Below are 27725 nucleotides of genomic sequence, written 5' to 3'. Positions count from 1 at the left end.
AAGGGTGGTGGAGTCCCTGTCTTTGGAGGACTTTAAGCAGAGGCTGGATGGCCATCTGTCGGGAGTGCTTTGATTGTGGGATCCTGCATGGCGGGGGGGGGAGGGTTGGGGTCACTGGGGATGTGGGGGGAGGTAGTTGTTAATTTCCTGCATTGTGCAGGGGGTTGGTCTAGATGACCCTGGTGATCCCTTCTATGAACCCTAGGAGAGGCTATGCAGAGAAGGAAGGAAAGGGAGGAGGGAGGCTTCCCACACACACACATGAACACACGCGATTGGGGGAAGCTCCCGAAATTGGCTCGAGGGCCAGGGAAAATGATCTTGCGGGCCGGATTTGGCCCCCGGGCCTGAGGTTCCCCATCCCTGAACTAGAACCTTGAAGATTTCGACTACTGAAAAATCCACAATCAAACAGGTGGTAATATGAGAACCGGCCTTGGTGAGTTACAGTGAGTTTCTGTCGCAGGAATGCTGTCCTACCGCATTAGCAGGTGCAATTAAGTATATCCAAAAACAGTTTCAGAAGCAGGTTTGCTCTTTGATATTGTAATGCCGTGTAGGTATTCTGATGCATGTCCCCTCTAAAACATGGATTTTTTTCTCCCCCTTCTTAGGTTTTCCTTTGGAATCCACGCCACACATTTATGGCGATTCTGAGCATCAGGGCAGATTTCTGCCGGGCCCAGCACAGCACCCTGGCTGACAAGTGAACTGGGGGCCGGGTCCTACGTGCCATAATCCAGCTTTGCCTTGAAGATTCCAGACACTGGAACATATAAGCCTCAAATATATGGGGATATCTTCTGCACATTGGAAACCTCTTCCTCTTAGTGTCTCTAGGAAAGAGAAACCTGGCCGAGCCCAAGTGGAGAAAAGACCTACCCTAGCATTTTCTTTGTGCCTCACCAGTGCCTAAATGTAGTAAAGGCTGCTTTTTTGCATGTAGTAGGAGACTGCAGAGTCTGGAGGAACGCCACCTGTGGTGTTTGAGGGTGAAGTTGTGAGTTCCAGCTGATGCTAAAGCAAAACCTGCTTTTCTTGAAGTGAAGAATTCTCTTGAAGAACAAAGTAAACAAGGAAAGCTCTGATCAATTCTGGACACTTTAGTGATTTTTTTTAAATGTTTTCTGCTGTGAAACGTTGCAAGGTTTGAACTTTTTTTTTGCCTCAACACACACTTTTTTTTGCCACTATGAACCGTCCTGCTCCAGTGGAGATTACTTATGAGAGTATGCGCTTCCTGATTACCCACAACCCAACCAACGCAACCCTCAACAAATTCACAGAGGTAAGAAGACAGTAATGTCTGGAACACCCTAAAGCTTCAGCTTTCCCTAGTTCAATTACTGTCAGATTGTGTTGTCAGGAGCCCTGGAGATTGCTTGAGGGCAAAGAAAAAGATAAAGCAGCAGGAATGGCAGTTTGTACAACACTGTTAATCTTTCCCCATCTCTGCGCATGGGTGTGTTGTAGTGCAAGTTGTCATTTCGTGCAGTGCCATGAAGAGGACCAGCAGACCTGGTGAACAGAGGGTGCCCTAAGGAACCTGATGTAAATCTTGCAGTGTTTTAAATCCCCATGCATTTTCTTGGCCTACCTGTTATTTTTCTCCACCAAAAGAACCACGTGACTTCTGTGTATACAACCACCCCACCAAAGACGTGCATAGAGTAATATACGATACAGCTGTTAATATTAAATATAAAACTAACCTTTAATTTTTAAAAAAATTAATAGAGCCCTGTGGTGCAGAGTGGTAAGCTGCAACACTGCAGTCAAAGCTCTGCTCATGACCTGAGTTCGATCCCAATGGAAGTCGGTTTCAGGTAGATGTCTCAAGGTTGACTCAACCTTCTGTCCTTCTGAGGTCGGTAAAATTGAGTTACCCAGCTTGCTGGGGGTAAAGTGTAGATGACTGGGAAAGGCAATGGCAAACCACCCGGTAAACATAGTCTGCCTAGTAGTAAACGTGATGTAACATCATCCCGTGGGTCAGTAATGACCTGGTGCTTGCACAGGAGACTACCTTTAACCTTTCAAATTACTATAGTAACTCTGAGAAGGTAGAGTTCTTCCTCCCCAATACTGCAAGACCTTAGCTAGCCCTTGTTAATCTGGAGTGAGGGAAAGGGCCTTTTGGCCTTCTCAGTCTCTCAACATCAGGCACAGTAGCTTAGGTGAGAAAGTGAGATTCCCACAGTGCCCAGAGGAGAGCAAACTTGCTGTGGAGAAAAGGGGGGAAAATATCCTCTGCCCCACTGTGGCCAGCTTGCTATTTTTCTATGTGGCTGCTGCGTGTTGGCTTTATTCACTTCTCAGCCAGCTTGCTGTCTTCCCGACAGCGGTCCAGGTGCTTGGTTGAGAGCGTGGAGGCTGCAGAGTGGTGGTGTTGGAGAGGATGGGCCTCCATCTCTGGCACAAGGCCCACACTTTGAGGAGGCTTGCAGCTTACCTATCTTCCAGTCACTCCAGTAGTTCAAGGTGGAAACTATCTACCAGCTCCAAGCCCTACTGGGCAGTGGCCTTGCCCACTTTCCTGCAATATAGGGCAGGTGCCACATTGGAGAGAAGTTGTCAAAAGAGCCACAAGTGACGTGTGGCTCCAGAGCCCCTGATCATCACTGCCCTAGTGTGTTCCCTTGAAAGGCTGGCCATGTATTCCACCTCTTCCAGCTTCAAGGACAAGCATATTTGGAATACTACTCTAAGGAACAGTACCGTATATACCCATGTATAAGCCGACCCGCGTATAAGCCGAGGTGCCTAATTTCTCCCCAAAAATGGGGAAAAATTAGGCACCCGTGTATAAACCGAGGGTCGGCTTATAACCCCTCCCCCCCCCGCAGGCTTACCTGACAGGGCTCTCCAGCGGCGAGGGTCCGGCGGCGGCGCGGCCCGGGGGGGCCTGGGCAGCCTTCCTACGGCTGCAGGAGGCTGCCCCAGGCCGCTCCCGGCGGGAGGAAGCGGCGGCGAGGCCCAGGGGGACCCGGAGCAGCCTTCCTGCGGCTGCAGGAAGCTGCCCCAGGCCCCTCCCGCCCGGGAAAAATGGCGGCGGGGGGCGGGAAGGGCCGGGGCAGCCATCCTGCGGCTGCAGGAGGCTGCCCAAGGCCCCTCCCGCCCGGGAAAAATGGCAGCGGGGGCAGGGGGGGCTTTGGGCAGCCATCCTGCGGCTGCAGGAGGCTGCCCAAGGCCCCTCCCGTCCGAAAAAAATGGCGGCGGGGGCGGGGGGGGCCTTGGGCAGCCTCCTGCAGCCGCAGGATGGCTGCCCAAGGCCCCTCCCGCCCGGGAAAAATGGCGGCGGGGGTGGGAAGGGCCGGGCAGCTATCCTGCGGCTGCAGGAGGCTGCCCAAGGCCCCTCCCGCCCGGGAAAAATGGGGGTGGGAAGGGCCGGGGCAGCTATCCTGCGGCTGCAGGAGGCTGCCCAAGGCCCCTCCCGCCCGGGAAAAATGGCGGCGGGGGCAGGGGGGGCCTTGGGCAGCCATCCTGCGGCTGCAGGAGGCTGCCCAAGGCCCCTCCCGCCCGAAACAAATGGCGACGGGGGCAGGGCGGGCCTTGGGCAGCCTCCTGCAGCCGCAGGATGGCTGCCCAAGGCCCCTCCCGCCCGGGAAAAATGGCGGCGGGGGCCGGGGGGGCCGGGGCAGCCTTCCTGCGGCTGCAGGAGGCTTCCCCAGGCCGCTCCCGGCGGCAGGAAGCGGCACGGGCCCGGCGGCGGCGGCGGTAAGTTTCCCCCCTCCCTCCTCCCTCCTCCCCCCCGTATTGACCCGCGTATAAGCCGAGGCCGGCTTTTTCAGCCCATTTTTGGGGCTGAAAAACTCGGCTTATACGCGAGTATATACGGTAACTCTGTTTCTGGCATCGTATACATTTCAGACTTTTAAGTATATGTTTGCAGATCAAGCACATATTTCAGGGTAAGAATTTTAACTTCTCTTAAGTGGAACTGCTGGTGTTCAGAAAAACTGGGGTAGTTACTTAACTGTTCCATGATGATAAAACAACTCATTCCTTTTCAACATTGAAATTAATGGAGCTAGATTTTCAATCTCTGTGTTGGTTGACTACCAAAAGGCTGTTGCTGAACCGAAAGCCCTGCTTACATTCCCTCCTCTCCTTTTGTTGATCTTATGACTTGTCCTCTGCTCCAGATAGAGCTGCTGCTTATTGGTGAAACTTCTGGTCATTGAGGGATTTTCTGTCTAGCTGCCAGTTCCAGAAATGATTTGTTAATTTGGACTGGACTACCCATCCTGGAATTCTCCAGGGTCAGGCCATAAATATGTAGAACAGCCTTGGTTGGCAGTATGTATGTTTAAAGTAAATCAAGAGATCTTAAAATTAAGCTGATAATCCTACTGGAGGGGAAAGTACAGAGAACTTTCCAAGTTCTGCCACCCATCTGGGGATAATGTTTGCTTACCCCCAGTAGTAAACTACTTATAGTACATTACTAGGAAGCTAGAGAACAAGGCTGTCCTTTAAACCAGAAATGTCTCAGGGCTGTTTCTGCCAGGCAGTCATGTGCTTCCTTTTTAAAGGAGGCGGCGGCAGGGTGGTGGTTCTAACTTTGCTGCTCTGCATTGCCTGTCTGAACCATTCTTGGGATACTCAATATTTGGCCTTAAAGGGGAAGGCACATTTAGATGAATTCTTAACGTGGTTTCCTTTATGCTACTTCATGCTCTCATCAGTCCATTTTCTTCCCCAGGAACATGGCTTTGGAAGTAATATTGAGAAACCACACTGTAATACACTAGAAAAATCAGTGTAATTTTGAGAGGTCTTATTAAAACTAATTCGGAGCCACAAAAGTAACTTTCTTTCCTTTTTTTTTATTGGTACTTACTAAACTAAGTTTTTCAAACCATTGCAGCAGGCATGCCCAGCAGGAGAGGATATGCTGGCATACTGCCTTGTCTTATGGTGTGTGTGTGTACTGCACAATTAAACCTATTGAATGGGGCTTCTGCCACATAGTTACAGATAACAGTGAAGGCAACTTAAGGTGGGTAGCCATGCTGGACTGCAATAGAAGAGCAAGATTCGAGTCGAGTAGCATCTTAAAGGCCAATATAATTTCTAGGGTGTAAGCTTTCAAGAGTCAAAGTTCCCTTTGTCATTGAAAACAACATAAGCCCTTCAATGGACCTTGCAGTAGCTTGAGCATTGCCCTTTCATAGAATCATAGAGTTGGAAGGAACCACCAGGGTCACCTAGTCCAATCCCCTGCACAATGCAGGAAATTTACAATTACCTCCCCCCACGCCCCCAAGTGACCTCTATTCCATACCCAGAAGATGGCCAAAGTGCCCTCCCTTTTATCATCTGCTTAAGGTCATAGAATCAGCATTGCTGACAGATGGCCATCTAGCCCCTGCTTAAAAACCTCCAGGGAAGGAGAGCTTACCACCTCCTGAGGAAGCCTGTTCCACTGAGGAACCACTCTGTTAGAAAATTCTTCCTAGTGTCTAGACGGAAACTCTTTCTTTGGGACCGGTGTGAAGGTTCTCACCTATAAACAAAACCCAAACCGTTATTGTTTGGATTCACCTGTTTCTAGTCAGTCATCACTCGTTCCCTGCCTCCCCCCCAATATGTCTTTGGTGTGCTGTACAGGTCCTAGCATGCAAGTGCTTGGAAAGCATGTTAAAGATGGCATACGAGGCCAGGGAGAGGATTTCTGTAGCTCCCAAGGCCCACAGAATCCCAGCTTCAGTCTTGTTAAAGAGAAGGTTCAGATCTTCATGGCTGGAAAGGTTTGAATATTTCCTTATCCTCAAGGGTAGCCGTTTCAGAGTAAAAATGTTTTAGAATAAGGTCAGTACATGGCATCAAGGGTGGCAGTAAAGTTAATGAAAATGAAATGGTGATAGGTATCTGCGTTATGGTTCTCTTTTCTGATATGTGGGCCTGTCCACCAATCATACTGTTGCCTGCATGGGAACAGTTCCTGGTGGTTTTGCCCTAAAGCCTATATTCTGCATACAAACCAGCTAGGGAGGGTGAATTTATCCCTGTCTTGCTGTTATGGCTGCTTTGCTCCCATCCCCCCCCCCCCCAGAATAATGTTCAACCCTATCACTTCATTTATTACGGTCATTTGACCAGCATTATAAAAATACAGCAATGCATACCATAAGCCTTACCAACAAAAACAAGGCAGATTTAAGGACAAACCAGATAACACTATTAGAATAAAGTATGTTACTTTTTCTTGAGAGGTATATCGGCCATATATACATCCCAACAGGCAAAAATTTTGGTTAATGAATCAATGTCTGATAACTGTTCAATTAAGAAAGGAACTAGACAAGGTTGTCCTCTATCTCCGTTACTATTTTTGTTGGTGCTGGAAACACTATGTTGTAAGTTAAGGAATATGGAGAGCATTCGCGGATTGAAAATCAAAAAACATGAATTCAAATTGAGAGCATTCGCGGATGACCTCTTGTTAATTTTAGAAAACCCAACACAATCAATGAAGATATTATTGGAGACCCTGGACGACTTTGGAAAAGTATCGGGATTTAAAGTTAATCAAGAAAAGACAAAGACGATATTCAAGAATTTACCAGAAACACAACAACAGAAATTTATTTCATATGCAGGTTGGGAGAAAGTTAACAAAGTCAAATATTTGGAAATCTGGATCTCTGCGAAGAATAAAGAATTGATAAACAACAATTATTTTAAATTATGGAGTAAAATAAAAACTGATATGATCATTTGGTCAAATAAAAATCTATCACTATTGGGACGTATATCAACAGTCCAAATGAACATTTTATCAAGGATACTCTTCTTATTCCAAAATTTACCTATAATATCACATGTCAAATACTTTGACACCTGGAGAAAAGATATATTAAATTTCATCTGGCGAGGGAAAAAACCGAGGATTGCTTATAAATATTTGGTGGATCTTAAAACTAGAGGAGGTTTAGCGTTACCTAATTTTCAGCTTTACGCTGAAGCAGCAGCCTTAATATGGCTAAAAGACTGGATGAACTTATCTAATGTACGTCTCTTAGATCTTGAAGGTTTCAACAACATAAGTGGATGGCATGGCTATCTATGGTACGATAAAATTAAGATACATGCATCATTTCGTAATCATATAATCAGGTCCGCTCTACTTCGTACTTGGATGAGATATAAACATATTTTTGAACCAGCAACACCGACGTGGATATCACCCCAAGAAATGTTGACATTATGCCCACTTAGACCGGATAAATTTATTATCTACCAGGATTTAATCAACTGGGAAGGGAAAAAATGCTCACTAAAAGACTTTCAGTTACTTAAAGAAGATTTACAATGGCTTCAATATTGTCAGATTAAATCAGTTTTTACAGAAGACTTGAAAAATGGATTTTCTAAAGAGAAATCGCCTTTTCATAAGTTGTTACTAGACAATGATACTAAACTGAGATCTAAAATGTATAATCTTCTTTTAACAATATACTGTGGGCAGGAGACAATTAAACCAACAATGATTGATTGGGCTCAAAATGTGGGACATGATATTGCTTTAAATAAATGGGAAAGACTATGGTCAAAAGACCTGAAAGGAATAAATGCCCAGTCAGTTCGAGAAAACATCTACAAAATGATGTATAGATGGCATTTAACACCCAAGAAAATTGCAAGGATTTACAAAATGACGTTCCCTAAATGTTGGAAATGTAATAAGGAAGTTGGTTCCTTTTACCATATGTGGTGGACCTGTGACAAAGCTAAAGATTTTTGGGATATGATTTACAATGAACTAAGACTGATACTACAAAAAAATATACCCAAAACACCAGAAATGATGCTATTAAGTATGATACCTGATGACTTGTCAATGCAAAGAAATTTCTTGATTTATGCTACAACAGCAGCAAGACTGCTTTATGCAGCAAAATGGAAAGGGGCAGATATTCCTGGGAAAAAAGACTGGATTATGAAAATGTTTGAACTGGTGGAAATGGCAAAACTTACAGCTACTTTAAACCAAAAAGACAATGCTCAATTTATGGGGGAATGGGAGGCTTGGATGAAATATTGTGAACATGAGTTAAAACTGGGAAAAATGCAAGCATATTTTTCAATCTGATCTAGATGACACTTTTAATATTAAGAGCTATAACCATTTATATTAACAGAGTATGTTATATGAAAGTTAAATGAATTTTAAATGGGTTTAAGAATAATTAAGATCAGAACATACCACGTTGGGATAACAATACTTTATTAAGAGGCGGATAGAGGTGGTGGGGAAGTCTGAGAAATTTCCCTTGTTTTTTCTTTTTCTGTGTAATATTTATATGTTCTTGATTGTTATGGAAAATTTCTATTATAAAAACCAATAAAATTTATATTAAAAAAAAAGTATGTTACTTTTGGCACCCAAGGCAAAATACCAAGGTTTTCCTCCCATGGCAGTGAGTAGCGCCCACCCGAAGCATGTAGCTATGCCATTCTGTGCCTGTCATTCATCTTTTTTGGCAGTCTTCCCTTTTACTGTCCAGCCCTTCGGCATTCTCTGCTCACTGCTGTTCCTGGACAGCAGAAGCATGAGCACCAGTTGGTTTTTAGAAAGGGGCAGTCCTTTAACTTGCTGCTACAGCAGGCTGTCCTGCAGGCCGCTGGCCATCAGTTATGGGTAAAGTGAAATCTCAGGTCTTGCCTGCTCCCATAGGCGACTGCCTGTTCTCTGATGTAATGTTCTGAGGCCCTACACCGAATGCCCTCGTTTTCTAAAAGTTTGGGGACATAACCCTCTCGGGAGCGGCATTCCCAGTTGTGGAATAACTTTCCAAGAGGCATGTGTGGGGCACTTTCTTCTAGACATTGTGTTATACTCTCAGGAAGCTGCTTGGTTTGTTGTAGTACTCATTGCTGGTTTAATCAGTGCTCCCATCCATATTTAATTATGGGTTGTATACTGTGCTTCTGTTTAACTTACGCTTGCTGTATCTTGTCTTGTGAGCTGTGCTTTGAGGACCCTTTCTGAGTTGGAAGGTGGGATATATACCTATATTTTTAATTTTTCCTTTTATTTGTTTTCAAAGGAATTGAAGAAATATGGAGTGACAACCTTGGTGCGGGTCTGTGATGCTACCTATGATAAAGCACCCGTTGAAAAAGAAGGAATCCAAGTTCTAGTGAGTACCTTTTCAGGCTCTGAGCAGGAAATACCATGAAGGACAGAATACGTTTGTGTTTTTCTCTGATTGGTGTTGTTGCTTCATAATGACATGGCACCTTGGGGGCTGATCTGAAGCTGTGGACTGATGAAGCACCTGTGCAGGATTGACTCTAATTCTAGGTTATTGAACAGCTTGTAGCCAGCAGAATGTTGAAGTTAAAGAGAATGTGGAATGCAAGTTGTGGCTGAATGCCCCTTATCTAACCTCAGTTACTTCCCCAACATTAAGATGGGCCTTTTCTAGGGCCCGATTTGATGCCCTTCCATCTGCAGTACTTTCAGGAAGGTTTCTTCATTGCTCAAGAGAGACACGCAAATGTTATTGTTCCATAACGGTGGAGACGCTAGCACATATTTTGCTCCATTGTGAACATTATGATGATGCCAGAAATCATTTAATTATTCCCCTCCTATCTCGATTTGTACACTCTTACACCTCTGAGGCCTTCTTGGTAGAATATCTACTGGAAGATAGGGTGACTTATATTTTATATTACATAGCAAAATTTTGGTCTTATGTTTGCTGGAAACGGAAGGGATTTATGAAGAACAAAGACCTTATGGGCAAGCCATCAGATTAATTAGTACGGACGAGATGCTGTAAGTGGGAGCTGTACAATTTTATCATAAGTTGTATATTTTATATTTTACGCTGGCCTTTGGCTGTAATAAATAAAGTTGTGGCTGAACCCCTGGAGAGGCGTGAGGGACCAAAGATGGGGCGTTTTTTAAGATGGGATTTTGCATGTGTTGAGATAATCAGATGAGGATTTACCCAACCACCATCCTCTTTGCTCACCCTGCCAAGTAGCTCTTTAAAGCCAGGTTAGTTAGTGTATTTCCACGAGAGTGTGTACGCATGCATAGCTGCTGGGGAATAGCAGCCACTTTTCCTGGCCAGAAAGAACAAGGCAAGGCCACCCTAAGTGCCAGTCCCTGCTACCTCAGGGAGTGATCATAGAATCATAGAGTTGGAAAGGACCACCAGGTCATCTAGTCCAACCCCCTGCACAATGCAGGAAATTCACAACTACCTCCTCCCCCCAGTGACCCCCACTACATGCCCAGAAGATGGCCAAGATGTCTTCCCTCTCATCATCTGCCTAAGGTTATAGAATCAGCATTGCTGACAGATGGCCATCTAACCTCTTCTTAAAAACCTCCAGGGAAGGAGAGTTTACCACCTTTCGAGGAAGCCTGTTCCACTGAGGAACCGCTCTTACTGTTAGAAAATTCTTCCTAATGTCTAGCCGGAAACTCTTCTGATTTAATTTCAACCCGTTGGTTCTAGTCCGACCTTCTGGGACAATAGAAAATAATTCAGCCCCATCCTCTATGACAGCCCTTCAAGTACTTGAAGATGGTTATCATATCCCCTCTCAGTCTTCTCATCTTCAATGAGAGGGGAGGTGATTTTGTTGAGGGGGCAGCAGGTCAGTGGTAGGCAAGAAGGGCATGTGCAGGTTGCCCCTGGGATGACTTCCCAAGGTCAGCTGCTGGTCACACAGGTGAGTGGAATTCAGCAGAGCTGAGCTGTGTCATGGCTAGAGCAAAACTAAGTTAATTCCAGAGCTTGAGCGGGGGGGGGGGATGCTGCTGTGGCAGCTGGCTCTTCTGCCTCAGGCACCAGAATGGCTTGCGCCAGTCCAGATGTTCAGCGATGTGTGGTGGTGTCCCCTGATTTGACCTCTAAAGGAAGAAGTCGTTTGAATAGTCCTGGAACAGGCTGTTTGGTAATATTCGCAAGAGCAACCGCTTAAGCTCTCATTTTGAAGGGTCGCTATCTCCTCTCTCAGCGGGATCAATTACTGGAATTAAAACTCAGGTTTGGTTTTAAGCAGCTTCTCATGTGAACGTGTCCTTGGACAGCCGTCGATCCAGACTTGCTTTGCTTGCATTAGCAGAGGGAGCAATGGCTGGCATTAAATTTTCTGGGACAAGCCTCTAGTGGACTCTGGAGAGGCCACCACGGGCCTCTCACCACCTTTCCTACCCATCTTTTTAAGTTCTTGGATGACTGGCAGGCCAGTTAACCAGTGAGTTGGACAAGTGAATGGTTCATAGGAGGGGATGCATTTGGTGTGGTTGCTAGAAACTGATCACTTGTAACGGCTTGACAGGCTGAACCGCCCCCCCTAAACTGGCTTTTCTGCAAAAAAAAAAAAAAAGACTCCCTATTTTGCTTTTGCCACTCAGAGGGGTCGTGCCTCAATGGTAGAGCATCTGCTTGGCATGCAGAAGGTCCCAGGTTAAATCCCCGGTATCGCCAGTTAAAGGGACCAGGCAGGTAGGTGATGTGAAAGACCCCTGCCTGAGACCCTGGAGAGCTGCTGCCCGTCTGAGTAGACAATACTGACTTTGATGGACCAAGGGTCTGATTTGGTATAAGGCAGCTTCGCGTATTCAATGAAACTTCCCACTATGTCAGAGTCCTGACTACAGGAGCAGCACAGTGGGACACTCTCCAAACCATAGCCTTATCCTTCCCTTACGTAGGTTAAATATTAAGACAGGGGAAATCCTGTGAGCGTTGGAAAACAAAAGGTATCCATTGTCGCATTAAAATCTTTTCATGCACACAAATTAACTTTGCCAGTAGAGGTGTGGGTGGGTGGGGGGAGACGGTTGTCTCTCTCCTTCTGCCCTGGTAGAGGGTAAAGCAAGGTAGCAAAACTGGACATAGCCTGTTTGGACTGGCAGTGTTGGTAAACAAGCATGTGCAATAAAGAGATTAAAGGCAGGAGAAAGCCAGGGGTGGGGCAGGATAATATAGGCATCAGAGTTCACGCCAACTGTTACATCATCGCAGGTTCGTGTGGCCGCTCTTAAAAATAGCTCTCCCTGAATTGCCTGCCTTGCTTGATGCAATATGTAGGAAAGACAAGGTTGAATTTTCTTCTTTTGCCCAGCAACATCAACAGGACTCTCGTGCATTGACAGCTTCAGGAACCAGGATTGGTCCAGGCTGTATAAATTGTTGGCGGGTGCTGAGCAGTAGCAAGCTCACAAGCACAATCACAGCAGCGACAGCAGCCTCTAGTCTTCTTGCTGCTGTCAGGGTGGTTTGGCTGCAGAGCTAGTCTTTCAGGCTACCCTAATTCCTTCACATGAACACACATGAAGCTGCCTTATACTGAATCAGACCCTTGGCCCATCAAAGTCGGTATTGTCTACTCAGACTGGCAGCGGCTCTCCAGGGTCTCAGGCAGAGAGAGGTCTTTCACATCACCTACTTGCCTAGTCCCTTTTAACTGGAGGTGCTGGGAATTGAACCTGGGACCTTCTGCATGCCAAACAGACTCTCTACCGCTGAGCCACAGCCCCTCCCCTTTGCCCCGGCTGGCTTGTGAAAAGAGTAGAGAGCACCAGCTGGTCAGGTGACTGAACCGCATTAAATCTATGCCAGCGGGAATGTTTTAAGCAGCAGTTTCTGGATGTGGGGTTTTTCGTACTTCCCTTCATCCGAGGTTTGGAGGGCTCAGGGAGCTGGCCTCTGTTTCTGGCAAGCCGTAGCGGCAGACTTGTGTAGCTGTCAGCCTGTGAAAAAACACAGGGCTTTGCAGCGTGAGTTCCGGTCGTCTTATTGTGGGGCTCGAGGTCTATTCTGGGAAACTGTGATCAACGGATGACAACCTCGTGCTGATAACGTGGCCTGTGCGAGAGCCGTCTTGGCCGGAAGAGCTGTGTTGTTGCTGCTCTCTTTCAGCCCATGATGGCTTGTGCTGGGCATCCCAAAGGAAGATCCATGCTGCTTTCCCTCGTTTTCTGACATGCCTTTTTCTGTTACTTTGGCTTCTCAGATTTCTTTCACCCTCAGCCACTCCTGAGTTTTCTCCTCTTTAAAAGAACATTCAAGATCCTTTTGTTCTACCTGGAATGTCTGCTCAAAATTCCTGTGCTGTGGCTTTCTCCCTTCAAATCCTTCCTTTTCATGCTTTCTTTGGCTGAACCTGTCTACCAGAACGCATCTTAAACATGCAATGTTTGATTATGTTGCTCATGTTACGCTCACCCTTTCCCTTTCTCAGTTGCTCATTATTGAACTGCATTAGTGAACTTCTAGGCAGCAAGTTCCTTGGGGCAAGGGTTTGCTTCCCCCCCCCCTCTGTGGTTATCTATCTGGTATGTTGTTGTCCCATCTTCCCTCAAAGACACTTAGGGCAGCATACATGGCTCTCAACTTAATCTTCACAGCAATCTTGTGAGGTAGGTTGGGCTGAAAGGGGGTGACTGACCCAAGACATCCAGTACATTTTGTGGCGGAGTGGGGATTTGAACCTAGGTCTCCCAGATTCTGGTCCAGCACTGTATCCATTGTACCACTGTGGCTCTCAGTGACATGCATTGACATTGCAAAGAGGGGCGGGGGGCGGAAAGATATTTTAAGTTTGAGAGGGGCAGTTGACTCGGATAGTACAATATAGCAAACCTCCATTATCTGAATCAACAAATGGAATATCTTGTGGAAGATCAGCAATAGCTGTTGCATCCAGTCTAACCACAGATGCTCTCTTGGCCCCACCCACTGCTTTCATAACCTTGGAGGCTGCATTTGCATTTTATTTACTTCATTCATACCCTGCTTTTCTCCCCCGTGAGGATTCAAAGTGGCTTATGTCCTTCTCCTCTCCCATTTAATCCTCACAACAACCTACCTGGGTGGTAGGTTAGGGTGAGAGCATGTGACTGGCCCAAGGTCACCCAGCAAGCTTCCATGGCAGAGCAGGGATTCAAACCTGGGTTTCCTGGATCCTAAGATGCTATGTAACCATAATATCACACTGAATTTACTTTAGTGTGACAGGTTCTGTCACTTCCATGCTTATCCCCTTCCTTGCAATGAGCAGGCCATGCCCAGGTCACGGACGTGGAAGAAAGAAGAGGGGAATGAAACCCAACCCAGCATGCCCAGGTCACAGCAGCAGAAACTGAGATAGTTAACTTAGCATGTAAGAAAGCAGGTCACACTGGCAGGGTGACCTCCAGCTATAGTCGTGTTTAGGAATTAGAACTGGCAACAGCCTCCGTGCTATCCAAGGGAGGATTCACTCGGTCTGATAATAACTTTTTCAGTTTCCAGTTTGCTTAAAGCATATTCCACTGTCTTGACACAGTCCCACAAATCCAAGTACAGAGAGGTATGTAAGTACCAACATCAAAATATAAAAACACCTCTGTGGCATAATCAGCCAATAAAAAAATTAAACCACCACCAGAACGCGGCCCGTTGGAGTATAATCCAATCCTGTGTGCCAAATGCTGATGGCAAGGAAGCTTTGTATAGAGATCTTGCTGCACAAATCAGTGAATGAAGCCAATTGCTATTGGTTACTCCCGATCACAGTTGGAGTTCTAAGGTGGGATCACGAAGATGGGGTGCAATTATCTCTCCACACATAATCATAGCTCACATTCACAATGATCAGTACTGACAACCATGAAACTACGGTTTGGAAAATGGCATGTTTCAGGGAGGAATCTGCCATTATCTCACTTTTTCATGAGGTTCTGGTAGCTAGGGCATTGATGTAATTGGATTACTAATCTGGCTAATTAAGCAGAGCTCTAAATGGATTAAAACTATAAAAATAAAGCATTGATGTTGTCAGAGATGGCAGTTTCCATAAACATGAAAACATTACTTGCCAGATTTTAAATAGCTTCATTCTCTTATGAAAATTAAATAGTGTGGGCCATGCTAAAATCACTAGACGCCGGTCTGAATAGTAATGCTTTACATTGCTTTCTAAAAATCTTTAAACTTAAAATGTTGGCCTTTATAAGGAGAAAACTGTTGTCCATTTGACAAAGCACGCAGGATTCCTTTCACACGCTCAGCCCGGTTTTAAACTTAATTGGTGTTGTAAATGCCGAGCTTTTTTCCCCCTAAACTGATAATGCCCGGTTGTATCCTGTCTTATGATCCAGTGAGCTCAGAGTTATACATGGGAGTTACCCCACTTGAACCTCAGAATAAGGAAGTAAACCAGCCTCCTGGAACGTAAATCAAAGGGATACAGGTAGCAGTGTGTTGGTCTAGGATGTGAAAGAACCAGGACTAAACCCTGTATTTGTCTTGAAGCTCTCTGGAAGACTAGACAGTCATTCTATTTCATGGGGAAAACAACGTGATTAAGAGTTGTGAGTTATCAGTTACTAAGGAATACATGGTAACGTGGGTTTTGCTGCTGCCTGAAACATATTAGAGATAATTACGTTTCTAATATACCTTGAGCTGAGTTTGTGGTTCGCCGTTATGCTTCATGAAGAGTTTTGTGGAGTTCAGATATAACCACCCTGCCAGACACTGCACCAATAAGATATGAACTAACGATTAAAAACTCGTAATGGTATTTTGAAAGTATGTTCAGTTTTTCCTCCAGGTCCAGTGTTTGGAAGGTATGGCTTCCACTAAATCAGAACAGCAATTTCACACTCCCACCTAATTGGTTTAATTCACCTGCTCACATTTCATGGAGCTTATTTGAAAATTTAACAGCCAATTGAGTGATAAATATCACTTAAGGCAGTTTAAAATAACATACATATAAAATCAACATTAAAACAGTATATTAAAACTGCACAATTAAGTGCAGGCTACAAAAATTGTACGCTTCAAAGCATCAGGCGTTCCAAAGTGTCTGAAAAACGGAGGGCATATTTTTCCTATTTTTGTGTCCTCCCCCAGGTATGTATGTGGTAATATTATTAAACTGATTCACAGATAGAATTATTATGGGGAAGTAATATATTCCCTGCTCTCCATAGGACTGGCCGTTTGATGATGGAGCCCCGCCCCCTGGCGAGATTGTGGACGACTGGCTCAACCTGTTGAAAACCAAATTTCGTGAGGAACCTGGCTGTTGTGTGGCTGTACACTGTGTTGCAGGGCTGGGAAGGTAAGCTTCGTGGCTCAGGAAATAATTTCAGGTTTGTGGCCCAGTTTGTTTCCGTTGGATATGCCGATACGATTGTGTGGTGTAGCTGTGTAGTGACACGTTTGCCTGTCTGCCAGAAAGTTGATCGTCAATTGTGTATGTCGGCCCCAGAGTTAAAAGGCGTGTTAACGGAAATCGTTTCTAAAACTGAAACTCAATTGTGAAAAGCCTAGTAACTTCGATTCGTTCATACTGGATCAGGTATTGCCCCCTTACTATATTGGTAAGCTTTGCAAGGGAGTTGTGAATAATTGGGTCCAACTTCAGGCTGATTACCGTATATACTCGCGTATAAGCTGAGTTTTTCAGCCCCCCAAAAGGGTTGAAAAATCCCAACTCGGCTTATACGTGGGTCAATACGGTAGGTGGAGGGAGGGGGGGAACTTGCTGCTGCCGCTGCCTCCAGCGCGCTTCCCTGGCCCAGGAGCAGCCTGCACGAGTGGCCTGCGTGCCGGGGGGGGGGGGGGCGCCGCCGCTGCCTCCAGCACGCTTCCCTCGGGCCAGGAGCGGCCTGCGCAGCCTCCTGCACGCTGAGGGGGGGCCGCCACCGCCAGCTGATCGCCGCCTCTTTCGGTAAGTAGGGGGTTCAGGGGCTCTTCCCCCTCACCCCCAGGTGTGGGTCTGGAGGGCCCGGGAGGCTTGGCGGGAGGGCGACCCGGGGGTTGTATAAGCCGACCCTCGGCTTATACGCGGGTGCCTAATTTTTCCCCATTTTGGGGGTGAAATTAGGCACCTCGGCTTATACGCGGGTCAGCTTATACACGAGTATATAGGGTATGAACCTTGGGATGTGTGTTGAACATAGTACAATATCCCTTTAAAGCAGGGGTCCCTAGCCTTTTTGAGCCTGTGGGCACCTGTAGAATTCTGACACGCAGCGGAAGGTGCAATCACAAAATGGCTGCCTTGGGAGGTGGAGCCAGGGAGTGATGTTATGCATAACTCTAATAGTAATTCTTCAGCATTTCAGGCAGAAGCTGTTCTTCACAGGATGACATTTTAATTGAACGTACTGTTTTAATAATATACTTTCTTGTATATACACACCTTCTGTCTCACAGGGCAAATCCTTGTGCTTTGGTGGCAGCTGCTGCCAAAACATTTTTTAAAATCTGCACAGTTAATCCTAAGCTTTTCTGGAAAAAAGCTCCAACTGGCCCCACCCACTTTCCAAAGACACTTGATGAGTACATGTTGGGGAACCCTCTTTTAGCAACCCTCTTTCAGTAAGGTTAATTACAAAGTGGTAAAAAGGATAGACTTCCTTCCCTTTCAGCACATGTTGAAATGTGTTTTGGGAATTCTCATCCACAACAGTGCTGTGAGTGTGGAGCGTGGTGCCCATGGGCGCTATGACATTCTCTAACACACTTCCTGGTGCCTGCCACCTGCTCTTAGAAAATGGGGGGGGGGGAGATGAGGCTTTTCCCAGCTAGGCTTCTGATTGACCATTTGAGATTTGAATGGGTTTGCAAATTTTGGAAAATGTTTTGCTTTGATAGCAGCTGCCACCGCAGCAAAAGGATCTTCACTGTGTGACTGAAAGTAAGCTGTGGCAGCCATTTTGTGATTGGCTCCGCCTCCTGTGGCTGCCATTTTGTAGGTGTGCCGACTACGCTATGTCAGAATTCCAGGGGTGCCTGTAAGCTCAAAAGGGTTGGGGACCCCTGGTGTGGAGCCTGTGTGGCAAATGGGTCTGTGTTGATTAACATGGAATTGAAAAATGTGTCTAACGCTACTAGGGTTGCAGAGGTGACTCGGGGCAAAATGTAATCTTGGGGCCTTCCTCCTGCACCCCTCAAGCTGTCGGTAGATGACATTGCATATTTAAGTATATGGAATATTGACATGCATTATGCAGTTCAGTATATAACATTTATCAATGGTAAATTTATTAATTATAATAGATGCTGATTCACTAGATAGGCAAATCTTTGTATTTGACTGACTAAGCCACTGCCCTGAAGATAGGCACAGCCTTGTTTGTCCACTAATCTTAGGCAATATGAACAAATCCATTGGGGACTTTGGGGCAGCTTGCATCACTGTACCCTGGAATGGTATTCAGACTGTTGAAGAAGAAGAAGAAGAGTTGGTTTTTGCATGCCAACTTTCTCTAACACTTAAGGAAGAATCAAACCTGCTTACAATCACCTTCCCTTCCCCTCCCCACAACAGACACCCTGTGAGGTAGGTGGGGCTGAGAGAGCTCTAAGAGCTGTGACTAGTAGTGTTATTAGCAAGGAGGAAGTGTTTTAAAATAGACTGTGGAGTTGCCATACTCCTTCCCTGACTTCTTGTTCATTATTTTTAAATTTTTCAAATTTTATTTGGTTTGTACCCCGCACCTTTCCCAGCAAAGCTGGGCCCACAATGGCTTCCAACAGTCAGTACATACAATATATCACATACACTTAAAAGCATAATTCCAGTCTAATATTATAAAATCCCGGTTTATAGTTTACAGATGGTGCCTTATACTAAATAGCCACCTTATATAGGTGGACTGTCTTTTATAGATGAGAATGGTCTGAAGATGATAACAAGCAAGTGGGGACAACAAACCTATGACAGATCACAGGCCCAAATAGTACATAGGGAAATGGGAAGAGGAAAGTTAGGGAAGGGATGAAAGAGAAAAAGGAATAAAAGAAGGAGAAAGACCCAACTGAGAAGGATGGAGGGAAGAAGGAAAAAGAGGGGAGGCCAGCTGATCTATGTACCGTATTGTCCGGCGTATAAGACGACTGGGCGTATAAGACGACCCCCAGCTTTTCCAGTTAAAATATAGAGTTTGGGATATACTCCTCTGCAGCCGAGGCCCCCCCCTCGCGCACTCCCCTGCCGCCCCCCTTCGCTCGCCTTTTGCACAAGGGCCGGGAGCCGGGCCGGGGGGAGGCGGCGCCTGTTCCTGGAAGAGCCCCGCCTGGGGAGTTGGTCACATTCTTGGCCGCGCTGCAAGAGCGGAGCCAGACACACCAACTTGCAGGCGGGGAGGGAGGCAGGGAGGCAGGGGGGGCCGAGGAGGAGGAGGAGCGCGCAGCCCGCCCGCCTGCATTCGCTCAGCCCTGAACCAGCCTCAGTCTGGGCTGGAGCGCGGCGCAGCTGCAGTCGCGATGCCGGAGCGGGTGGGCAGGAGGCGGAGAAGGACGCGGGGAGAGCGGCCGCCCCGGCCAGCCAGCCGCCTGCCTGCCTGCCTTGCGCCGCCGGCGGAGCGCGGCCGAGCGCTTCCCTCCATGCGCCCCGGCGTGCCTGGCTCCGACTCCCAGCCGAGCAGCAAGCGCCCTCGCCGGGCTTGCCTCCCCTCCCTCCTCCAGTGGACATGGACAGAGCGGAGGCGGCTCCCCAGGCAGATTCTCCAGTCCGGCTCGGAGGTTTCAGCACCCGCCCTATAAGACGACACCCGGCGTATAAGATGACCCCCGACTTTTAAGAAGATTTTCCTGGGTTAAAAAGTCGTCTTATACGCCGGACAATACGGTAACTGTTGCTGCCCTCAGCCATATGGCTGGCAGAACATCCCTGTCTTACAGGCCCTGAGCTAAGTCCCGCAGGGCCCGGGTCTCATTAGACAGAAAGTTCCACCAGGCTGGGACCAAGGCATTCAATTACTATTACCTCTCAAGAACCTTTTTTCATGGTCCTTATAATTACTGCTGTCACTCCAGTCCTGTTTGTCATTTTTCTTTGCAATTATGAGTGTGTGTCTATGATGTATCATGGGCAAGAATACTAAAGCTTGAGGTTGATCAGTAGTAGATTCAGGGCAGATGAAAAAAAGCGCTTAGAATGTCATCTTGTATCAGCTTAACTGAAAACTGGGTTTTTTTACTTGACACCACACTATGGAGATTAAACAGGAGATGATACGGGGACTAAAGGCACTGTTATGTCAGAGGCAAATATTTATTTATTTTATTGAAACATTTTAATGCCACCTTTCCACCAAGCTTAGGCTCCCCAAGGTGGCAAACAATCAAATATTAAAACAAGCTCTTAAATAATATAAAAACAATTAAAAGCAATTAAAATGCATACATGGGAGGAGGGTTAGTGAGGGAGGCCAGATGAAACCAATAAGTCTTTGCCTGCTGGCAGAAAACAGTAAGAGAGCGGGACAGACAGTTCTCTCGGGAGGGAATTCCATAATTTTGGTGCCACAAACGAGAAGGCCCTTTCTCGGAGTGCCACCTATCGAGCCCCCACTGTGGTCACTTAGGTTCATATGGGAGGAGGTGGTCCTTAAGGTATATTGGTCCCAAGCTTTAAAGGTCAATGCCAGTGCCTTGAAATGGGCCCAGAAACTAATGGAGAGCCAGTGTAGATGAGACAAGATTGAAGAGATGTGGTCCCTATGACCCCCTCCATTCATAATTCTGGCTGCAGCATCCTGTACCAACTGTAGCTTCCAAATACTCCTCAAGGGCAACTACATGCATGGTGCATTGCAGTAGTCTAATGTTACCAAGGTATGCTCCACAGTGGCAAGATCTTTTCCCAGGAAAGGCCACGCTGGTTCACGAGCCACAACTGGTGAAAGGCACCTCTGGCCACTGCTACCACCTACATAAACAGCAGGAGGCCTGGCAAGGTAATAGAAACAACTGGGATTGTAATTGCTGTGACTAAGGGTGGGTTGTCTTCAGATTTGAGAGTTCTGTTTCTCTTTATCCAAAGCTTCAGGTACCACCAGCGTGGTGAGAGCCAACGTGGTGTAGTGGTTAAGAGTGGTGGTTTGGAGCGGTAGACTCTGATCTGGAGAACCAGGTTTGATTCCCCACTCCTCCACATGAGCAGCAGAGGCTAATCTGGTGAACTGGGTTGGTTTCCCCACTCCTACACACGAAGCTAGCCGGGTGGCCTTGGGCTAGTCACAAGAGCTCTCTCAGCCACACCTACCTCACAGGGTGTCTGTTGTGGGGAGGGGAAGGGGATTGCAAGCCGGTTTGATTCTGCCTTAAGTGGTAGAGAAAGTCGGCATATAAAAACCAACGCTGCTGCTGCTGCTTCACCAGTTGCAAAATAAGGCTTCTCCCAGAGGGCAGAGCCGGTTGCAACTACCTGCGGCACTGTGTATGTAATTCGCTGGGATACTGGCCTACAGAAGCACAAATTATATCTGAGTTACTACACCTCAGGGATTCTAGCATCATCTCCTAAATGAGCCACCTGAAGACTTGGTCATTTAATGCTATCCTTTTACAGGTGAACACCACCGAGGGTGAGAGATTCCCCCCCTCACCATTTTTAAACAAGACTTTGTTAGCCTTCTTACTTTTTTCAAATTCAAAACCTTTAATGGCATATAATATCGACCAACACAGTATAGCGATAGCCTTCTTACTTACCAATGAGGAGTGGCTGCTGCAGCTGACAAGATGGCTTGCCATAGAGGTGGGGGCAGCACTCACATGAGTGGGATCCTTCTGGGCCCCCGCAGACCTGAAGCTTCTGTTTAAGCCAGAGGACACAGGGCAAGGAGGGTGTCTGAGTCCTGGGTGATGTCTTAGATTGGGATCTTCCTTTTGTCCACCTCTGCTTCAATCCCAGCGGAGCTAACTGGAAGAGACTAGGCTGGAATCAAGGAAATTAAGCTCTCATTTATTTAGAACCTGCTAAATGTTGGGTCATCTAGAATTGGGAGAAGAGGTTGCAGCAGCAAGAAAATGAGAACTGATCGTTTGCTCGATGCTTGAAATGGACTGCATTATAGAGAAGGTTGTATTAGAAATATGGAAGGAAAAATTAGCTTTACAGCATTTTCCCCCAATAGAAGTTAATTTTTCTGAGAAGCAAATAATAGAAATGGGCTGCATCGTTAAGTCAAAAGTATTCCTAGAAAAGATTGACTAAATTAAATGTTTAGTTTCTAGATATTTCAGAGGGTACATTTAATGTGATGCTGTCATAATAGCTTTGGATGTTGGGCAAAAGTTTTTAAGTGTAAACTTAAGCTTTGCATTCACCTGTAATAAAATGAGATTAGGCAAGTATATGAGGAAGTGATCTGTCAGTGGTTTTATCAGTATGATGGCTAAATGGAACCTCCATGTTCAGAGATTGTATACCACTGAATACTACTTCCTGGTGCGGGGGGGCTGTCGCTGCCTTGTTTGCTTGCAGGCTTGCTAAGTTTTTTTCAAATAAGAAACCTAAATATTTACAAAAGAACACAGGTGGCATTTTAGACAAATCCTTCCTCTCACGGAAGAGGGGAACACCTTTGCCAAGACGATGCCTGTTGGCATGTGCGTACCACCTATGCGTGCCTTCGTCTTCAAAACGGATGGAAATTTAAAACAGTTACTTGGTTAAAATTTGTGATTAAATCAGGGAAGGCTTAATTAATTTGCAGTAGGTGCGTGGGGAAGAAGAGCCCAGGGGCTTGACAAGCTGGTTGGAGAGGTTGAGCAGGCCAGATACGGCTAGCTGTTGAGAGGAGCAGGATCATGAGTCTCTGCAGGGGTAAAACCCTCCCAAGGGCTAAGGTGCGCAACACGGGAGGCAGAGCCTGGTTCTGCCTCCTTGTCCAGGCACACTCCCAGGTGGGGTGGGGTGTAGTGGTTAAGAGCAGTGGTTTGGAGTGGTGGGCTCTGACCTGGAGAACCAGGTTTGGTTCCCCAATAATCAGTATTTTAATCCCCCAAGTTAATGTTTCTTTCAAAATCTGCAAATCAACTAAATAGTGGTAGTTTAATGGGAGTCAAAAGTGTACCTGCCTATACAATACACAAACCTCAAATCCAGCATGGTGTAGTGCCTAAGAGCGGTAGTTAGGAGCGGTGGACTCTGATCTGGAGAATTGGGTTTGATTCCCCACTCTTCCACATGAGCGGAGGAGGCTAATCTGGTGAACCAGTTTTGTTTCCCCACTCCTACACACGAAGCCAGCTGGGTGACCTTGGGCTAGTCACAGCTCTCTCTCAGCCCCACCTATCTCCCAGGGTGTCTGTTGTGGGGAAGGGAAGGTGATTGTAAGCCGGTTTGAGTCTTCCTTAAGTGGCGGAGAAAGTTGGCATATAAAAACCAACTCTCCTCCTCCTCCTCCTTCCTGGTATCTCAGTTAAATGGCTAACAAGCTCATTGGCTGCCAGTGGGCTCACTTCTGTTATACTTAACTGAGACCTTCCTGTGCAAAAAACACAGTAATGCTGCTCTGTGCTGGGCACCCAGAAAGGCTTTTGGTTTGGCGCCACACACAGGGCTAGCAGCATCAGTGTCACTCAGCAGGGGAAAGAACCCAGAGTGGGCTGACATCTGCAGTGGTGGGAACTGTGATTTTGAGGGTTCGACCGACTCAAATTTAAGCCAGTGCTGACTTTTCTTTTTTCTTCCAGAGCCCCAGTTCTGGTCGCCCTTGCTCTCATTGAATGTGGAATGAAGTACGAGGATGCTGTGCAGTTTATCAGGCAGTAAGTGAAGGGGACTGGTGTCCACCCCGCCACCCCACCCCGCACACTGCCCCTTCTCTCTCTAGACTTCTCTTAATTTAGCTATTCTCCGAGTCTTGAGTAGCTGCTGCTGTTTTCCTCACAGCCTTGCTGGGCCTGTGAGGGATGCCTCGGGTGAAAAGGCGGGCCCGGCTTCTAACTTGCTTGTGAGAGACAGACGCTCATGCAGGCATGCTCCAGTCTAGAGAGAAGCGAAGAACCCCCCCCTTTTTTTCCCTTATTGGGAAGCTGCTGCATTCCTTCTGAATCAAAAGTACCTGTGGCCTCTCTGTGGTGTCTTGTTCCTTTTTTAATTGATTTTTTATAACAACATAAAACATACGTACAAACATAAAACATACACTCCCCATACATAATCATTACTCCTTATCTATAACAAGATCCTCGCCAACTTCTGCACTGGAGCTGAGGTAGGACATTCTGTAATATCTTCTCTTAAACAATAGATCTTGAAAGTGATTAAGTCTTCAACATAACTGAAATACATACATTTATACTCAAACCTGCATAAAATCTAGCTACCTTATGCCGCAATATTATATTATATTAGTATACTAACACTGTTTATCAAGCCTGTTAGCCAATCTTTCTAAACAATACATATTTATGTGTGTGTGTAAAGTGCCGTCAAGTCGCAGCCGACTTATGGCGACCCCTTTTGGGGTTTTCATGGCAAGAGACTAACAGAGGTGGTTTGCCAGTGCCTTCCTCTGCACAGCAACCCTGGTATTCCTTGGTGGTCTCCCATCCAAATACTAACCGGGGCTGACCCTGCTTAGCTTCTGAGATCTGACGAGATCAGGCTAGTCTACCTAACATACAGTTTATAGACAAAAAGGAAAGGTACTATTAATATTTGAGTTGACAGCAATTTATTCATCTGCATATTCTCTACACTTATCGTATAAATCCAATTCAGCCTCAGAGTATCTGAAATAGATTTCTTGAGTCAGTGCTGCTGCATTCCTTCTGAACCAAAAGTACCTGTGGCCGCCCTGTGGTGTCTTGTTTCTGTTGAGCTCTGGGGCTATTCCACTCTCTGGCTCAGCTGGGAGAAAGCAGCCTTTCCAAATGATTCAAGACACGCTGGGCTACCCTTTCCTGATAGCCCCCAGTTGTCCTGCTTTTTAACAGAAGAGGTAGGCTACAATGTGCTTTTATTTTAATTTCTCTAGATACTTTTCTCCACATGCTTTAGCCTCCATAATATTATTTACATATACACTTAAAATCCTGCCTTCCCTCAAAGGAACACAGGTTGGCGCACCCAGTCTCCAGAGTGTGACTGTTCTCCCAGGTTACCTAGTGAGCTTCATCATAAAGCAGGGATTTGAACTTTGACTCTCCCATCTGTGTGTCCTGCACGTTGACAGATTGGCCACAAACATTTTACTTACTTCATTTATACTTCACCTAATCTCTAATCTGGAGAACTGAGTTCGATTCCCCACTCCTGCACATGAAGCCTGCTGGGTGACCTTGGGCCAGTCACAGTTCTCTCAGAACTCTCTCAGCCCACACAGAGGCAGGCAATGGCAAACCACCTTTGGATGTCTCTTGCCTTGAAAACCCCAAGGGTTTGCCATAAGTCAGCTGTGACTTGACGTCACTTCACACACACACAAACGCATGCGCGCACGCTCCACCTGTCTCTCCAGTGGGAGCCTAAAGCAGCTTACATCATTCTCCTCTCCTCTATTTTATCCTCATGACAACCCTCTAAGGTCGGTTAGGCTGAGTGTGTGACTGACCAAAGGCCACCCAGCAAGCTTCCATGGCAGAGCAGGGATTTGAACTTGGGTCTCTCAAATCCTAGTCTGGTGCTCTAACCACTACAACTATCCTGGCCCTCAGTTTGCCATCTGAGAAGTAAGAAAAAATAAAAGATGAAAAAGGAAAGCACAAATTTTGTAGTAAACAAGTGTGTTTGAATAGAAATTGAAAATGCTTTCAATTGTATTGTATTAATTGTGGACAAAATTAGTCACATTTAAACATTTGTTATGCATTAGCATCACTTCCAGAAGGGCAGGGCAATAAGCTGCTTGTTTGCCAGTCTGTGTCAGTCTTTTGAGGCTGCAAAGATTGATGGAGGTGGGGGACTGGTTCAAAGGATGCAGATCTAGGCCCTGGCTTTTCTCTCTACTGAGTTATCATTCTCTTGGAGACGAGCAGCGGCCCCGAACAAAAAAGGTTCTGCTTTTGTGTTCTTGTGAAGATGGTAAAACCTTCATGGTGCAGAAATGTGGCTTGGATTTGAGTGTTGTATATGTCTATAGATACAGGGCACTGGACAATGATCACTGAAGCTCCCAGAACATTGACACGGGGGGCGGGGGGCGGGGAAGGGGCTAAAACCATTAAATCCTAACTGCGCCATAAGATCTAAAACCTTGGCTGCGTTTCTGTTTCAGGAAGAGGAGGGGAGCTTTCAATTCCAAACAGCTGCTTTACCTTGAGAAATACCGGCCGAAGATGCGATTACGCTTCAGAGATGCCAACGGCCACTGCATCGTGCAGTAGAAGGGGAGGCCCTCCGTGAAGTCGTCTTGATGCCGTCGTGGCTGTCCTTCCGGACTTGTGGAACCTGAAAATGTAACTCTGGAATTGAACGACATCTTCGCCGTGGCAGTGGGGTCGGTGCTCCTCAGCTGTTGTCCTAATGATGATGATTGTGATAAAAAAAATAAAATTGAAACGAAACATTTCAGTGAAGGATTGTCTTCTCATGTCGCAGTCTAATCATCTGCCAAGAGAAAGAGTTCTTTGAACCTTCTGTATTTTTAACTTTTTGGAGGAAAAAACCCCCCTAATAAAATCAATTTTATGTCTCAAGAAAAACAAGAGTATCAAGGTTGTGCGTATCTCATAATCTTGGGATGAAACAGCATCCCTCAGATAGGTCCTGGTATGGGGATTAGTTTTGGATTTTTAATGGTTGTTTGCTTTCCTCGTGCTGGCAGGTAGAATTGAAGTGGTGTCTTTGTAGCTGTACGTGAGCTGTCAGCGGCCTTAAGCGCAATTGGATGCGTGTAGTAATAGCGGAGTTTGTACGTCCAGTTTGCAGCTGACAGGATGTTTATGGTAGTTAGGCTTCCCAACATTCTGGGTTGAAGTCCTTTTATCTTAACTGGATGATATTTTTAAACATCGTTCAGTGTACAGGTAAGCACCTGGCCGTCAGAGACGAGGATAACGTCACTTTGACTCCTTGGTGTGCTCTCAAATTCTGAGGATTCTTATACTTGTTTAAAACTAGAGTTCTAGTTCCTACAATTGTGTAGGCATCCAGATTATGCGACTGCAGATGTGGTCCTCAGTGCTGAAATGTTGCCCACCATTTGCTTAATGCACTGCTCCAAATGACTTGGTCTGGAAGTTAACTTGAAACTTGGCAGATATGTATAGAAAGCACTAGGCAGCCATGTTTTACAGTGTCCAGGTAAGCAACATAGTTAAAAGGGCATCTCTGTCCTACAGGCCCTGTGCTTGCTGTCTGGATGACCATTGTCTCTTAGTGGAACAAACTCGAACGAAGGCTACTTCAGATAGGGCTCTGGTGCCCACTTGGCATCTGTATGGGCATCCCCCCCGGTCGGGTCTCAATCTTGGTTCCCGTTAACCACTGGTTGGCCTTGTTCTGCCCTTCTCACCAGGTTCTTAAGGGAGACTTGCTGTTACACAACCACCAAGGCCTCATACGCATATGCTGTTTTTAGTGTGTGTCATGTTGGAGGATAGTCACAAGAGGACGGTGCGTGTGGGCCATCTAGACCAGAATTGAATTTTACAGTGGGCCTACGTTTCCGGTTCTCCCAGAATCCCAAGTCCCTCTTCTCCCAAGTCTACATTTTGAAATTAAGGATCAAGATTACTTTCAAACATCAGCTCTTTTAGTAGGCACAGACAAGGCTGGTAACTTTTCCATTATGGATGACACCATGCCACCCTCTAAGACAACAGGGTATATAATTGACTTTTGACTAATACAGCTCCAACATTTCAAGACTAGAAAATGGATCGTAGTCTTTCATTTCCATATATGCTTACATTGCAATTAGTGCTGATGGATATTGTGCCGACCATTCCAGTTCTGGATGAATAACAGATTTAAGTCTAAAACTACAATTCCTTCTTTTTGTC

The 27725-nt window shown here is 46.2% G+C and overlaps 1 protein-coding gene across 1 annotated transcript; it reads left to right on the top strand.

Moving 5' to 3' along the window:
• The first annotated feature begins 938 nt into the window (after positions 1 to 938).
• Positions 939 to 26426, top strand: PTP4A2 (protein tyrosine phosphatase 4A2). Its single transcript, XM_056846990.1, has 5 exons — positions 939 to 1288; positions 9057 to 9149; positions 15962 to 16092; positions 23469 to 23543; positions 25997 to 26426. The coding sequence occupies exons 1-5, from the start codon at positions 1193 to 1195 to the stop codon at positions 26103 to 26105; spliced, it is 504 nt and encodes a 167-aa protein (XP_056702968.1). The 5' UTR covers positions 939 to 1192; the 3' UTR covers positions 26106 to 26426.
• The last annotated feature ends 1299 nt before the right edge of the window (positions 26427 to 27725 follow it).

Source organism: Euleptes europaea, chromosome 3, assembly GCF_029931775.1.
Source record: "Euleptes europaea isolate rEulEur1 chromosome 3, rEulEur1.hap1, whole genome shotgun sequence".
Lineage (NCBI taxonomy): Eukaryota > Metazoa > Chordata > Lepidosauria > Squamata > Sphaerodactylidae > Euleptes > Euleptes europaea.
The sequence above is the reverse complement of the archived record's forward strand: the minus strand, read 5'-3'. Positions and strand labels throughout refer to the sequence as shown.